The sequence below is a fragment of the Ceratosolen solmsi genome, unplaced genomic scaffold, assembly GCF_000503995.2.
Source record: "Ceratosolen solmsi marchali unplaced genomic scaffold, CerSol_1.0 scaffold29, whole genome shotgun sequence".
NCBI classification, from domain to species: domain Eukaryota; kingdom Metazoa; phylum Arthropoda; class Insecta; order Hymenoptera; family Agaonidae; genus Ceratosolen; species Ceratosolen solmsi.
The window spans coordinates 6,148,003-6,164,923 of NW_011948417.1; the positions used below are offsets into that span (position 1 = coordinate 6,148,003).

At 22.7% G+C, this 16,921-nt stretch overlaps 1 protein-coding gene across 2 annotated transcripts in view; it reads right to left on the reverse strand.

Annotated features, from left to right (window-relative positions):
- Positions 1-16,564, reverse strand: part of LOC105359727 (proclotting enzyme) — a 28,965-nt gene extending 12,401 nt beyond the window's left edge. For both annotated transcript variants that reach the window (XM_011496385.1, XM_011496384.1), the window contains exon 1: positions 15,989-16,564. In XM_011496385.1, coding sequence (XP_011494687.1) covers positions 15,989-16,200 — 212 coding nt within the window. In that variant the 5' untranslated portion in view covers positions 16,201-16,564. The remainder of the gene's footprint in view (positions 1-15,988) is intronic.
- Between the last annotated feature and the right edge of the window lie 357 nt (positions 16,565-16,921).

Genomic DNA, 16,921 nt, shown 5'->3' on the forward strand with positions numbered 1-16,921 from the left:
TTTTGTCATTGCTCAAAATATTTAATCATTTAAATTTAAACTAGTACATAGTTAAATTAAATATGATGCAAATAATTTATCAATATTATTATACTTTTATATTTTTCTTTTACTGCTCAATACAAACAAAAAGAAATGTACTCAATTTTATAAGATTTTTATATACAGTCAATATTAAGTATAATTTATACTAATGAAAATATTTAAGATTAACTTTTACGTATTTATAATTTACTGAAACAATTTTTTAATAAATATCTCAAATAACTTTATATTATTCATGATTAGAAAATATAAATCAGTATTGGATTAATTTGAAATAAATTATTAGGATATATTATATTTTAATTTTTTTTTTTTTTTTTTTTGTAATAAATTAGAAAAAAAATAATTTGCATTAAATAAATTATTTTATAATAATAACAATCCTATCTAAAGCTATTTTAGAATTTAACACAAAAATGGTCTTATTTAACACACGTATTTATTTATTTATAAATGCATAATATAATGTATTACTAAATAGATTATAAAAAAATTATTATATTAACATATTTCACATAAACAATCAATAACTCTTTAATACGAAAAATTATTATGGAGAAAAGATACCATTTTAAGCATTTTTATCATTTTTCTAATTATAGGTTACCTCTACGAAATTAAACGTTTTTAGTTAAAATATGAAAATACAATAATTATGAAAGATAGATACTAAAATATTAGATTGAATTAACATATTGTAATGAATTAATGAATTAAAGTCGTACCGCATACTTTTAAAAGAAAATTGTATAAATATACTTCATTATGTTACAATATTAATTGAGAATTCATTTTGATGTTTTTTTCTATTATATAATATACGTGTAATAAATGAGCTTGGTAGGATATTCATTACATATCTAATAATATTAATAATAGTTATAAAATTTTTGCATATAAATATAAAACTATGACTAATAGTTATTTATTTCACTGGCGTAAAGATTAGAACATACATATTCCATACAAAAAGAAATTCAAATTGATTATTGTAATTACTATAAAAAATTATTTTTGTATACTCTTTGCTTTTCTAAAATATATTTTTTATTTACTTATATAACAACCAAATAAATATATATGATTCTCAAATAGGGATAAATAACTTAATTATGATTATTATATTTATTATTTATTGGACATAAATAATCTTAAAGAAAACATTTTTACATTTAATATCTTTACGTAATACTTATAGTGATAAAGTCTGTATATTTATTGTACACAGATTTTTGTATAATTTTATCAAAACATTATAAATTCTTGATAAATCCAACTTTCCCTATTTATTCTAACAAGAGAAAGAGTTTCTTTAGATGTTCTAAGCCGTTAACCTTTCAAAGTATACTTAATTGAACATCAAACAGAAACGCACACGACGAACCGTACAGTAATACGTTTACAAAAAACTATCTTTATAAAGTTTCTTCACAATCGATCGTTTGAATTCCCAATGCGTATCAATTATTAATATGGAATATATGTCCTTTATTTTTAATCTATTAATAATATCATGTTATAAGTTTTATACTGAATAAAATTCTGAAATCCTTAATAAAAATGTACACTGCTGACATTCTCATGAGAATACATATGGGTATTTAACTGGATTGATACCAACTTCTATTTATTTTTATTTTCCTATATTCAAAATATTTTAATTTTGAATTTAACATTCTTATTTGAATGAGATTCATTAATTTGTATATTGTCTTTTCTCTATTACTTTCAACGTCTGTCTGCATATTTTCAACATCTAAATCTGTCTTAAATATATTAGATCAAGTATTTCTTTAAATAGTTCAAAAATTCATTTGTTTAAATTGCTTGATAAAAGAATGGTAAAAACTGATTAAATAAAATTATAAACTAATATTAGGGTATGCTTTCTTAATTATAATTACTTTCCTAATATTAATTTGCAAAATTTGTGTAACAATAAAGTATGTTGCTGTAAATATAATTATATTTTTGTAAAAGTATATATAATATTAATTGTATAAAAATTGTCGTAATGATACGCAAATATTCATGATAATTTTGAAAAGAACAGTTAACATAAAAGAAAGATTATAATCGAGTATAATATTATTATTCTTTGCGTAATAGATAGTATTAATTATAATTTATTTAAAAATTTGTAAAATACATTGAAAAAGTACCAAAATTAATTGTTAATATTAAAAATTAAATAAGTAGTGGGATTATGTCTAATTTATAAATTTTTTTTTTAATTTAAATAAAATTATTTGTTGGTGTATTTTATTTATTAATAAGAATATCTATTTTCAATGTATTTAAATTGTTTTATGAATTATTATTTATTTCAATATGTATTGGATATTAAAAATTTAAATGTCATTATAAAAATTATAAAATATTAAAAGATTTTTATGTAATGATAAAGAATCAAGGGAATAATTCCATTGTAATAACTAAATTCAACAAGTTAATTATTTTCATTGAAATATTGACGTTTTTAGTTTGGTTAGTTTACTTACAAAAGCATCTATATATTTCAGAGTATATTCTTCAATAATAGATTTGTGTTTCAAAATCTACTTAAAAATCGAAGGCATTCTATTGTAATATATTGATGAATTCTAAAAACTATTGTATTTTTTGCTATTAAATGATTGAAAAAAATTGACTAGTGACGAAGATGATTATTTACACATGTGTATGTTTTACTGATTTTATTTATTTGTATTATTATCCAATCCAAAAAATGTTTAACAATATTATAAAAAATAAAAATAAAATCTCACAAAGTTAACAGGTAATACATAAAAATATAATAATAAAACATATAGATAGAATAATTTAAAGTCAACGTTTTTTTTTTTAAAGCGATGTTATCACAATGGGGCATAGATCGCGTGTCGAAAATTACGAGCATCCGATACAGGCAACCGAGTTTTATACATTGTATCTTTGGCCTCGAAGACACGAAATTTCCATCCTCACAGATTATCTGACTGGCAGGAGGAAACCAGCTGTGCAATGCTTTGAGAGAAAGCAACTATGCATTTTCTTCCGCTACGCAAAAGGGATATTTATTATTTTCTTTTTTAAATAATTTAGCGTTATCGCAGTTGCTTTCATCGCAAGCCGATTTTAATTACTTCTTTAAGCACGATAACAATTACAGGCACTGAGGCGAATCATTGATGAGCTTGTTGAAGTCGCTGTTAACATGACAATGCTTAGATAGTACAAGCTTCTAAGCCAAATGTAAATACTATGGAATGCAATGCTTGTGATTCGATAATGTTATAAAATCATATTAAGAAAGAAATATTTTAATCGCAACACCTTAAATAGTTTTTTTATTAAACATGTCAATTTTCTAAGTTAATGTACGTAATAATCAACTAGGCATTATGATAACAATAAAAAACATTTTATATCAACATGTACGTGTGCATTAGTCTTTTAGAAGTATTATTGTCAGCGTATGATAAATTTTAAGAAATTACATGAAATAATAATTGATTTGAAATTAATTTAGTTAATTTAAAATTTTTATTTCTCAGCTATATATATATATATATATATATATATATTTATTTATTTATTTTTAAAATTCCATTAGAAATATATACATTTTCTTATGTTATTAAATCTTCATTAATATTCATCGCATGATTGAGAATTTTATTTTATTCCATTTTAAATAGATAAAAGTTCTTAATTAATAGAAAATAGGATTAGGACTAAAGAAGTACTAATTCAAACAAATTAAGATTATTCTATGTGACTTTAAATTCAATGCAAATATTGTAGCTTTATTTATTTTACAGTTGTAATTATTCACATACCATAAACATTCTTGTATTCATTAAATTTTAATATTCACTTACATAATATATGCATTGCAGACTTCAATATGCGATATACAATACGCAATAAAATATTAATATAAAAACATGTACATTATATTTTGTCAGTAAGCTTAATTTTAATATTGTTAAATATTTATTACATTTTTTTTTTTTTTTTATAGTTGATTGTGCTCATATTTTTGAATTAAATGCAATGTAATTATCCATATTAGAACATGATTAAAATTATAATTATATAATTTAATAAGTAACATGCAATGCAGCAAATTTAAATACCTTTATGTTGTTTTTAATTTTTTTTTTTTTTACAGTTACGTAAATTAATAAAGAAAATAATTATGTCGTTAATTATTAGAAATATTTAACTACAAATTATTTATTACAGACATAAGTATTATTTGAAAAAACAAAAACATTTGCTAAAGTAAGTAATGTATTATAATTCTATGATTGATTCAAATGCAAAATAAAATATCTTCGGTAGGAAAAATTTCAGAAGACTAGACGACTGTAAGTAATCATACTGTAATAATCTTTTTTCTAGAAAACATTGTACTCCATAATCTGTTGTAGAAATAGAAATGAATCTGATAGACATAGATTCTCTTGTACTGTTTAATTTATATTGAAGCCTCAATTAAATGCTTCATCAAGAATTGTGTTCATAAATAGAAAACTCTGCGCAGACTAATAGAAAAGTCTGACATAACGATTTCAATAAGAACTTCGTTAAGATCTTGATTTTATAGCTATATAATGTCTCACTATACTCAATAGCCAATCATGATTGAAAAAACTGCAGTAAAATAACCCATTAGTATAATTAAAGAATTACGTATTAAATTTACTCTTCATTTAGAGTAAAAGTACGAATGAAAGTATTTTTATTAGTTTCTTAAAAACCATTATGAAATATCTTCAGAAACTGTCCTCATAAACATGAACAGTTACTAAAAAATACCTGGTCACTAAAAAATTCATTAAGTATTTTAAATATTTTAAGAACAAAACACTATTTATTTATCAAAATAAATTTTAAACTATGTTTAGCTTAAATCTGATAATAATAAGCATTAAAAAATATTATTATTTATCTATGATTTTTTATTATCTATTATTTTCAAAATTTATAATGAAAAATTTTATAAATCATTGATAATTATTGTAACATTAATTTGTATAACTTATATCTAAGTTAATAGATCTGCAAAAAATTTTATGTCATTACAAATTGAAAGGAAATTTAACTACGGAACTTGGGATATGATATCTGATGAAAATGATAGCAGTATGAATCTAGTGAAAAAAATAATTTTATTTTTACATTTAATTATCTGGATTATAAAATTTTAGTTTTTTATAAATAATTTTTACCTACTTTACGATTAACAATTGTATAGATGAATTTTTTTATTCATAAAATGTTAATTTATTTACTAAAATTGTATGTATATATAATATAGTATTAATTAAATTTATATGAATATAAATCAATTAAAGATATACATATTAGTTATAACAAATCAATCTAAAGCGATAGGATGAAAAATATTGAAACAGTATTTACAGAAAAAACAGTATTTAATTTGCAAAAATGTAGTTGTCAATAATCAGAAGTAAGTTTTGTAATTTGATTTGATTTAATTCTAAACTATCACTTCTATGATTGATAATATTTACAATATTAAAATACAATAATATTGTGCAAAGAAAATATAATAAATATTTATTGCTAGGATGGTTATTGTTAAAATTAGTTACGAGTAATATACTTCGAATTTTTATTTATTTACGCAAAAAAAGTTTAAATTATGAAATTTAAAGTGTACTGATGAAATGGTATTATAAAAAATCGAAATAAAATTAATATGTTATAATATATAATATTAGGTGTCCAAATATCAACTCGGTCGTACGCAACGTAAAATATAAAAATGAATCTTGCATATTTAATATTAATATAAATAATGTAAATTAATGCTGATCTGCAACAGGATTATCAATGAGTTGAAATGTTAATTGCTTTTCATTTTCAATTATCATCTATATTACGTTTATATTGAAATAGAAAGCATTAAAAATATTAAATACTTATAAGCATATTTTATATTAACGAATATATCAAACTAAATTTAATTATGACATAGAATTATTATCGCATATTTAATAATCGCAGAATTTAAACTATTTTTGAATTGTAATTAGAAAAATTGCATTCTTATAACATAGATATTTTTTAATGTAAAAATATGATAATAAAAATGTAAAATATGGACAACAGAAAATTATTTTTCAATATTAACTCTACATTTTTAATTATATACGGTATAACTATCGATTATTTTTAATTATTATATTAATTATAAATATTTAATGAGAATTGTTTTCATACTTTGCATTTGTATTTTTTTTTAAATGCTAGTAGTAGAGGATGTATCACATAAAAAATATCCAATAGCAGTTATTTATCGCCAACACCTTTCTCTAAGTCCATAAAAGTATTTAGAGAATTTGAAACGTCAATATTAAAGATTCTACATAATATATCTTACATAAACTGAAAACATGCATTGAAGTAAGTAATTATTACGATAACATAAAATAAATTATCACACAATGTATTTATTTCTAAGCATCTGACCAAGAAATCAATAATTGCGCATAAAAAATGTAATAATTAATAACAACATTATCCATTATTTTAAAGTAAAATTATATCTAAAATATCAGTCAAATACTAAACTCTAACAAATAAAACATATTAAAATTACAAATTAAAATTTTTATTATGTATATTAAGTGAAAGTCTTTGCTATTTAAGAAGGCAAGCATCTAATTGTTCGATATCATCTACACTATATAATGGATTAGCAAATATCTATGTATCGGATATCGCAAGAAGATCAATGGAGAAGTAACGGACAACGGAAAACGACTCATCGTGCAGTAAGCCACATGTGTATATGTACGCGACTACTGCAAGCAAATCGAACGTCCTTGTCATATTGCAATGGTGCGGCTGCGCGTGTTAGTAGGTCATTGGCTTTGTAATACTCCGTCGATCCCCGCATGAAACGAATCGCCCCCGTCTTGAGCAAAGTGAAAGTGCGCCGCTCTCGTATGTATTTCGTTCAAGCATATAAGTATCCCTCCCGTGAAGTTCACGTTCACGCTTCCGTTTCTCTTCCCTGCGAACGCGTGACATACGGACGCGTCACGATCCTATGCGCATCACGACTCTCACTTCTCGATGCGATACCTGTGACGTCAGACTTACGATCATAAGTGATGACGACAGCTAGAGTTATAGCGGAGCGAGATGGGAGAATAGAAGTTCCTCTTTAATGAAAAAGAAATTGAGACAATTGTCCGCGCTCTTATCTAATTGCTTTCATCTATAATTTTTTTTTTTTTTTAATTATAATGACTAGTTGTATTTATATTAAATCGATCGAAGTGAATTTATCACAGAATATATCGGACATTTAATTTCAATTAACTTTATAATAATAGATCTGCTACAGTGAATAATGTTTCTTCTGATTTTCTTTGAAAAATCGAAGAAATCATTGTATTCTACATGCAGACAAATAGAATTTCAAATTTATAGAATATATATCATAATACTTATTTTTCATGAGCATTTCTATTTATAATATCTAAAAATATTTCAATTATTATATTGCTATTTTAGAAACATTTGAAACAAAAAGTGAAAGATATATACATATTACAATATTAATTTAATTATACTATTAATATATACGATTTACTTTAATTATTATATAACTTCTAAAAAGCAAATTATATGACAAAATTCAAATATCAAATACTTGTCTAAATTTTAAAGTCGCTTAGAAAAAGTAAGATATTCGGTCCTTTCGATTATGCATGAAATTATAGAATTAAATGTAAAAACATTCAGATTTTATACATTATACTATTTTAGTAAAGCATTATATTGAATTGTTATTGTAATTCTGAATTAAATATTCTAATTTGAATGGATTCAATTATAAAGGCTAAAAGATATTGTATTAATAAGATATAATAATATTTTAGTAAAACATATGAAAATAAAAATATAAGAAAAGGGAATCATACAATGTGTAGAATTTAAATTATATTTATGTCTCATTATTTATTTATTATAATAAGCCATACAAATAAGAAAATAATATGATATATTATCATAACAATACTTTTATACGCAACTAAAATCCATGCTAATAATTATTGAAAAATTATTTAATCAAACATTCAATTTTAATAAATTCATTTTTTAGTTTCAAAATCAAGATATATTTATAAATTCGAAGCTCAAGATGTAATATACAAATTTTTTTATCAAATAAGTTGAATAATATTTATAAAATTTTAATGAAAAGATATATATAAAAATATCTATAATATTAAAATAAATCTGTTACTTTAAATAATTATTATTATTATAATGAGTAATGATATAAAATATTAGTAATGAAAAAAAAAACGAAAATATAAATAAACAATATGAATCAAGGAAAACTATATTGTAAATAAAAATATAGAGGTTATTGATTTTAAAAATATTTGTACCCAATAAATATTTTGCAACAAAATAGTAATTACATCATGAATTTTTGTATTTATTTTGTTACATTTAAAATACTCACGAAATTATTGACAGATTATTTGTATAATAAAATTAACATTGTATACTTATAAATGATATTTTAACTTTCTAAGTTGAAAATTTAATATTGAATATCTACTGTAAATATTAAAAATACATAATTATCAAACAAATAAAAGATAAATGAAAGAAAGAAAGAAAAAAATTAAGACCCAATAAGCAAAAAGAACACATTTTCAAAGTTAAAGAGAATGTGATAAAAACGAATTCTAAACTAATTTTCTTTTTTAAGAAACGCAGATTTTGAGCTCATATTTACTACAAATAGAGCGAAAGAGAGTTGTCATTCTTATCGTCAATCGATGTTGCTGACATAAAACAAAAATAAGTAATGTTGACGTGAATTTGCAGCGTAATTCCGGGCGAACTTTCACCTTCCTCAGCGCGTCTTGCAACTTCTATCTTCTTGTTTATATATATATACACACACACACCCATATATATATATATATATATATATATATATATTACAACGAGACGACCAACACAAAGTGACGCAGTCGAAAGTTGCGCATGAATTCCGGAAGGCTCGACAAGCATTTATTATTCATTTTCCAGCTGCTTGTGAAAGCAGATAAATGGACGCAGAGATGAACCGACTCCTTCTCACTTCTATAAAACATGATTCATGCGGTATATATGATTATAATCATATTTAGACAATCGTGATATTTGAAAGATATAACAAAGATTGATTTATTCACAAAAATTAAACTATAAAATCTCTTTTTTCTATCAAATTTAAAATCATTAAATAATAAATATATTTTTCTTGTCTACGGTCTCGGTCGCATAAAATTATGTTATAAATAGGATAGTGAAATTTTCCCTTTCTTTCATTTTTCATTTTATTAAACTTTCGATTTAATGGATTACGATAATATTATTAATAAATAAAATAGATGAAAAATTTATTATAATTTAATTATTCAAAATATTTTTTATCGTTCTTGTATGTATTTTATCCTAATTCCACATTTTCATTTTAGAAAACATTATTATTATTAATGAAGTAATACGTTCTTTTGAAAATAATTTGAATAATATATTAAGTAAAGTACTCAGTAAGTAGTATATGGAAATCTTAATTATGACGTTTTGCAAATTACTAATCTATCGATTAAAAAAATGATTATAGTTCCTATTTTCTAACACATATTATAACTATTTCAATAAAATATAAAAAATATAATATAATAAAATTTGAAATACACACACGCACGCATATATATATATATATAGGGGATGGTAAATGCTCAATGAAATCATTAAAAAATTTAGTTTTTAAATTGACAATTGATTTATAAAATAGGTTTTATAAATATAGACTTATATATGAAGACATGCATAATTTAAAAGTACATTGTCAATAGCAATGAAAGATTTTTAAATATGCAAGTAAAATTGAAAGTAGAAAGTATATTTATTAACATCTATTTGTTGAAGACTTAAATTAATTAAATTTTTAAAATCAAATAAGTACCAAATTAAACTTTCTACTTTCATTTTATATTCGAATCGTCGTTGTAAGACTACAAGCAGATTCGGGTACTTAAAATTGTACTTAAACCTGAAAATATTAATACAAATTCATATAGATAGATATATTTATAATTATTATAACACATATGTAATTATTATATATTTATGATTATTTATATGAATAATTTGATATTAATATTTTTGATACACATCGGATATATACGAAATTATCATATTGCTTACATAAAATTATTATTATTCCAATTTCAGATAATTTTCCATCGAATAGTCGATTGAAATCAAATAAAAATAGTAAAATAATTGATTATTAAAATTTTTTATAAAGAAAATGTAAATAATAGACTGATATATTGAAATAAAATCTCATTAAAGTAATATTAGAACGATTAAGTATTTTCTAATGCTCTTAAGTCGTGATTAAAGAAAATGAATTAATAATGAAAGAAGGAACTTAATCTTTTTCCATAATGAAATATCAGTATAAACCACAAAACTAATATTCACAACAGAAAAATAAAAGTTCATTAGTGTTTAATAGTATAAATTAATTGAAAGAAGATATAATAATGTTAAATAGAAGAAAAAAAACAAAAATAAAATTAATTATTATTTTGCTTCGTTTACTAGATTTTAATTTGGTATTAAAATTATTTAATTTTTCTATATGACGTTTATATTTAAGAATATAGTATAAGTAATATAATTAGTCGAGTAGTATTTAAAAAATTGTATTATGCCATTCATAATTTCCTTTTATCCTGCAAGTTATTTTATATTATATTAATAATATTTAAAACTTGATTTAATGAATTTCTGAAATTTCAATTTTAGACTTTTATAAAAAATAAATATGTATGGAAACAATATACAAAAAATCTTTAAACATATATTCAATAAAATATAGTTTATATATAATATTCAATATATATAGATAGATAGATATAGATATATATAAATTGCTGAATCACATATACGAATAAATGGAATAAAAATATGGAACAATTCGTAAAGGAATTTTAATTTTAATTTGAAAATAAAAAATTTGTAATTCGTGTAAATATTTTAAGCCTGAATAGTACTTCTTTTTAACGAAGTAAATTTTATTTAAACAAATATATATTGATATCATATACTTTCTAATAATATAATAGAATTTTATATGTTTACAAGATTATTTGTTTTAAATTCTACATTATTCGAATAAAATATAAATTTGATAAAACTAATTATTTTCTGTTATTGTAGAATGAATATTTATGGATATTCATGATAATGTGAATAATTTCATAGTAACAAATTTATTCTATTTAATTAGAATATGTTTTAACTATTCAGAAAAGTTTTTACAGAAGAATTAGCGTTTTAAATTATACCACGCAAGAACAATGTTATACTTAACTTTTTACCTATTAAGATCATAATTTTAAAAATTTTAAAATAAATTCGACAATATTCGATTAAAAGACAGTAAAGACAATTTATAACATCTAATTTATAAATACATAGTTTCTTAAGTAACAATCCATGTATGAATGACACATATTTTCTAAGTTACTTAAAGACTAAATAATGATATGACATCTATAATAAAACTCATTATTTATGTAACATGTGTAATATTCATCATAATATTTCATAAATAACTAGTATGTTTATATTTATATTTAATAAATATAGAAATTTTATAAAAAGTAATCAAAATGCAATCAAGAATATTGAATTAAGAAATGATAAATAATTTTTATAATTGAAAATTATATAATAAGATATGAAAAAGTAAGAAAGTAAGGTTTTGTCATCCTTTTTTCCTTTGAAATTTTTGGAAAATTAAATAATTGTAACTAGGAAATGTAAAATAAATGTTCATTTATTTAAAATAATTTCATTTATGTAATAAAACAATTACTATATTGATTATTTTATTTGTATGTATATATATATATGTATATACATGTATATACAAGTATATACTTGTAATATATCTATATATCTACGCAGCCCATATATTTGCACATATTATGCAATACACAAAACCATACGTGTATGCCATGTACATTATTGCAAATATGTAAATAAAAAGTAAAAGTAACGTATTGAAAAAAGCGGCTTTTTTTCATTAAAATCGTTCAAAATCCTTTTATTAAAAGTGTTTGAATAATTTTTATTAAATGCTAATAATTTATATAAGCATGCAATATTTAATATTCTGAAATATATTATAATTTGACATATTATAATTTTTATATTTAAATCTATATGTATCGTTGTTTATTTATAAATATATATATATATATATATATATATATATATAATAATTATATTATTTATTCAAGACTTTTAAAAGATAATATTACTTCGAAAAAAATATTATAAAAATCACGGTTAGTTAAACGATTTTGAACGATTTTAATTAAAAAAAAAAAAAAAAAAACCGCCATGTTTCAATGCGCTATTTTAATAAGCAGCACGTGATTAAATATAAATAAAATAATCGTTATGTTGTCGAAGTGAATTAGATTTATTTTTAATTTATAAAACATTATAAATAAAAATATTAATATATTAATAGTATAAATAAAAATTATATTAACAATTTTTTAGTTTCATATTTAATTTCATAATAATAGAATTTAATCATATATTTATGTTCTCACCATAGGTCAAATCAATCGAATTATTATTTTTATTTAAGCTAAATATGGATAACGTCAAATAGTTCGAGGAATAAATAACAAACAATTATATAAGCTATTAACTATTAATTATAAAGATATTACAAATTTCTAATTAAATTTTTATTTAATTATTTAATTTCAATCTAATTACTTAAATTTATTACAAAAACGGCATATAACATAATTAATAATTTTACACGTCGTAGACTGATAATTTATCAGAAAAAAAAACAATTATCAATTTCTGTTGAAATTAAGTTGGAGTTTTTCTTACAAAATCTAATATGAAGTTATAAGAAATAAGAAATAAGAAAAATACAAAATTTTCTTGAAAGAATTTGAAGTGTTATATGTAAATTAGATAAATAATACAGTTTGAATAACATTTATTTTAACCATTCGATAATTTCTAATGTTTCGTTAAATCAATTAATTCTTTAAATCGTATGAATGAAGACGATATTTAAACGCGATCCATAATTTGAATGAATCAATAACTTGAAGTAAATCTTTACGAATTAAAATGGCAATTGAAAAGAAAACATACTTTTTATAATGTAAACAAGGTTTGCATCTAGTTTGAGGGAGAAGGTGATCCAGAGATGGCCGCTGTAGAAATCTTTATGGTCATCAATTCTCCATGAATATTCACAGATGCGCATCTTAAGACTCTCTTTATTGTGCGGCCTTGAAAATAGAATGCCTCTTCACGGTCTAATTCACAGATACCCTTTCAAGATGAACACTTTCTATTGTGTAACGGATTTTTTCGCACCACTCACCGCTTATAAGTTTTAAATACTCGCCGCCGACACGGCTGCTGCTTTTTGTCTCTCAAACGTTTTTTATTCCCTCGAAATAGGAATCAAAGCAGTGAATAGTCTGTGAAATGCTTTCCTCTTTTATTATTTTACTCAGCACGCAGATAACTTCTTTCAGCCATTGTGGCGAATGAGAGATTGCACTTATTAAGTATTGGAAATTAGTTTGATCATTCGTGTTTTCGTCATTTTTCTCATTCAAATGTAGAAGAATTCACTTTTTCTTTATGGCAATACTTATACAAAAATAGAAAAAAAGTTTTTTTTTTAGATTTATCGAGATTGATCTTGGATTGTCGTTTTGAGTGATCGCATTAATGAGAATTTCAAATTCTTTTACATTCTAGTTTCAATTTCTAAATAATGAAGACTTTCTCAATTCACAAACCTGTTGCATCTTTTCAGTTTCATTATAAATTTTCAAATCATTTATTCATAACGAAATTACAGTTTTACATCCCAATATCTTACTATAAAGTCTTTAAGTCTGTGCTTTTTTTCCTTTTATTTATTTTCTTTTCAAAGTTATTAAAGGCTATTGATTATTATTATATAGTTTACAAATATCATTATTAATTACGTATTATTTTAAATTATTTATATTATACCTTTCATTTAAAATTTGTTTGGATAATATATTAAAAAGAATATAAATAAATATTTTTATTGCATATTATTATTATGTACCTATGTAAATATTATATAATATATCAAATTTATACTCAAACTTCTATAAAAACCCACCCAGGAAAAATTTTTTGTATTAGGTAAACGTATTAATATTGAAAAGCATTTAGACAAAGATTGCTTATCACTAGTCTTAAGTAATGCGTAGATTTAAGTTTTATGTTCAATAAAAAAAAAAAAAAAAACCAATATTACAATGGTAAATTATATTATTATCACAAATACCTAATCTTTTCAATGTAGAAATACAAGAAGAGGATTAGGTAATGTGTTTTACAGTGACACTCAGTTAGTCACGTAAGACGTTAGAGACATCTCTACAGAAAGTCAAATATTTTATTTTGAAAGAGAGGAAGTGCCATCGCACACTTTCTCTGCGAAACATTGCTAATGCCGAAAAACGATTGCATCCGTTTCTTTGAAATACCATTTGAAAACTATTAATTACATCATCGACAAAATAAAATCGAAAAATTTTATCTGCCATGATAATTTCTTAAATATTTATTTACTGATTAAAGTTTTGATAATACTTAGATAAATATTTCATTATATCGTTTATTTATACTAAATGATCTACGAAGGTTAATATTTTTCACCAACTAGTTAAATAATTTCACCAAAATTACAAAATACAATTGTTATATATTAAATTATTAATTTTTAATGTTAAAATAAAATTTTCATGGAATTTTTTAGTGTGTATGGTGAATAGCATCGAATTTCTTCAAAGCAAACTCATTTAAAGTAAATTGTAGTTTTCTTATTTATATTTCTTTATGCTTCAATATAACTTAATCGTAATTTTATAATATTAATATATATTGAAAAAAAAGACGTTCTTATGTTTTTTTTATTATTATACATAAATAATTTTCAATATATAAGATGAAATTTCTTAAAATAAAAGTATTGTGAAATTGGTGTATATTATGTGTGTGTATAGTATGCGTGTTTAATAAAATGTAAAAGAATTGGGTAAAACTCAATTTAGCTATTTTATATTATACTAACAAAAAAAACAAAAAAAAACATAGAAAAATATTAAATCAAACTTTTTCAACTGTTAAAATGTCAAATTATATTAATATAATTTATAACTTTAATACATGATTTTATGTATATGTGTTGAGAATAAAGAGCTTCGCGCTTTTATTGCTACATGCGTTCTCGTATTGTGTAGATGAAATTATGAAATGAAGAAACTGATTTCATATTATTACTATCAGATAAATGAAAATACACAAACATTATCTCTTGGTATCTACAATTCGTCATAATTGTTGGTTTATAATAAAAATAACATTGAGAGAAATAAGGTTATAGATAACGAACTTAAGATTTCTATGATAATATCACCAATCCTTAATTCATTTTCTGACGACATTTACAACTTTTATAAGTTTATTTTATTCATTACGACAAACCATTAATTTCTCAAAGTATTCTATCAAAACAAGTAGTCGCCTTCTTTTTACCAATTAAATTGTTAGTGTAAAATATTTTAAATTAAATACTTTTTAACATAATTTCTTAGATTTGTCTAACATATACATCAGCGTGCATATTAGTTTGGAAACTTTTCAACACTTTCACGCTCACCGTCATTTGTACATACAGCTTTATGAGCTCTAATTATAATGGATTATATATATATATATATATATATATGTGTATTTAATTGAATCTTTTGCGAGCTGTAGGAAGAAGAATAATAGAAATTAAAATTTCACTTACCAACTGAATCTTAAAACTTTACTACTGCTCCCAAAGTTGTAAACCAATATTTCTTTTGAAGATTTCAAAGTAGAAAAGGATGATATATGGAAAATTAACAAACAGGTATTTTTTGCTTTCACGTTGATGGAACGCAAATAGTCAATTTTTGCCTGTGATATAAATCCTTGTCCGGTGTTGTCCATCCAATAAGTCGTATCGATCAGTATCATAGCATAATCATTTTAATTCTTAAATTTTAATATTTTCTCTGATTAATTGGCAGTGGTTGATAGCAGCAATCAAAATTTCCAAAAAATTATGCAAAATAATAATATTTTTTTTGTAGGGAAATTGGACAACTTTGTTGCAAGACTTGAAATAATCACGGATCACGTTTTTTGCACTCTCACCTCACCATATGATTCTCCCCATGACAATATCATAATTTTTCTCTTTCTCGTCCTTCACTCTCTATTTCTCCACGTGGCTTGTCAATAATCAATCCAACAATGAGCCATAGTACTATTCTCTTACTTTCCTTTTCTCTAATTCATTCGTTCTTCCTCTCTCTCTCTCTCTCTCTCTCTCTCTCTTTCTCTCGCTCTCTCATCTACACACACACTCTCTCTTTCTCTCACCCACACTGTCTCTCGTGCACACACATGCACACACATACACTCTCTCTCTCTCACTCTCACTCTCTCTCTCTCACTCTCTCACTCTCTCTCTCTCTCACTCTCTCTACCCTTCTTTATTTTTCCCTTCCGTTATTCTTGTTTCTCTCGCGTCTCTCTTTTCTCGTCTCTTCTTAAAGTCTTATTTGATGCTTTCACTTTTTTCGACGAATCATCGATAACGGTCCAGGGCTTCACTCGCTATCACTTTCAAACCGAAATAAGCGACAGCGAAAGAAGCGGAAAGAGGAATTAAGCCAAGAAAAATGAAGCGGCG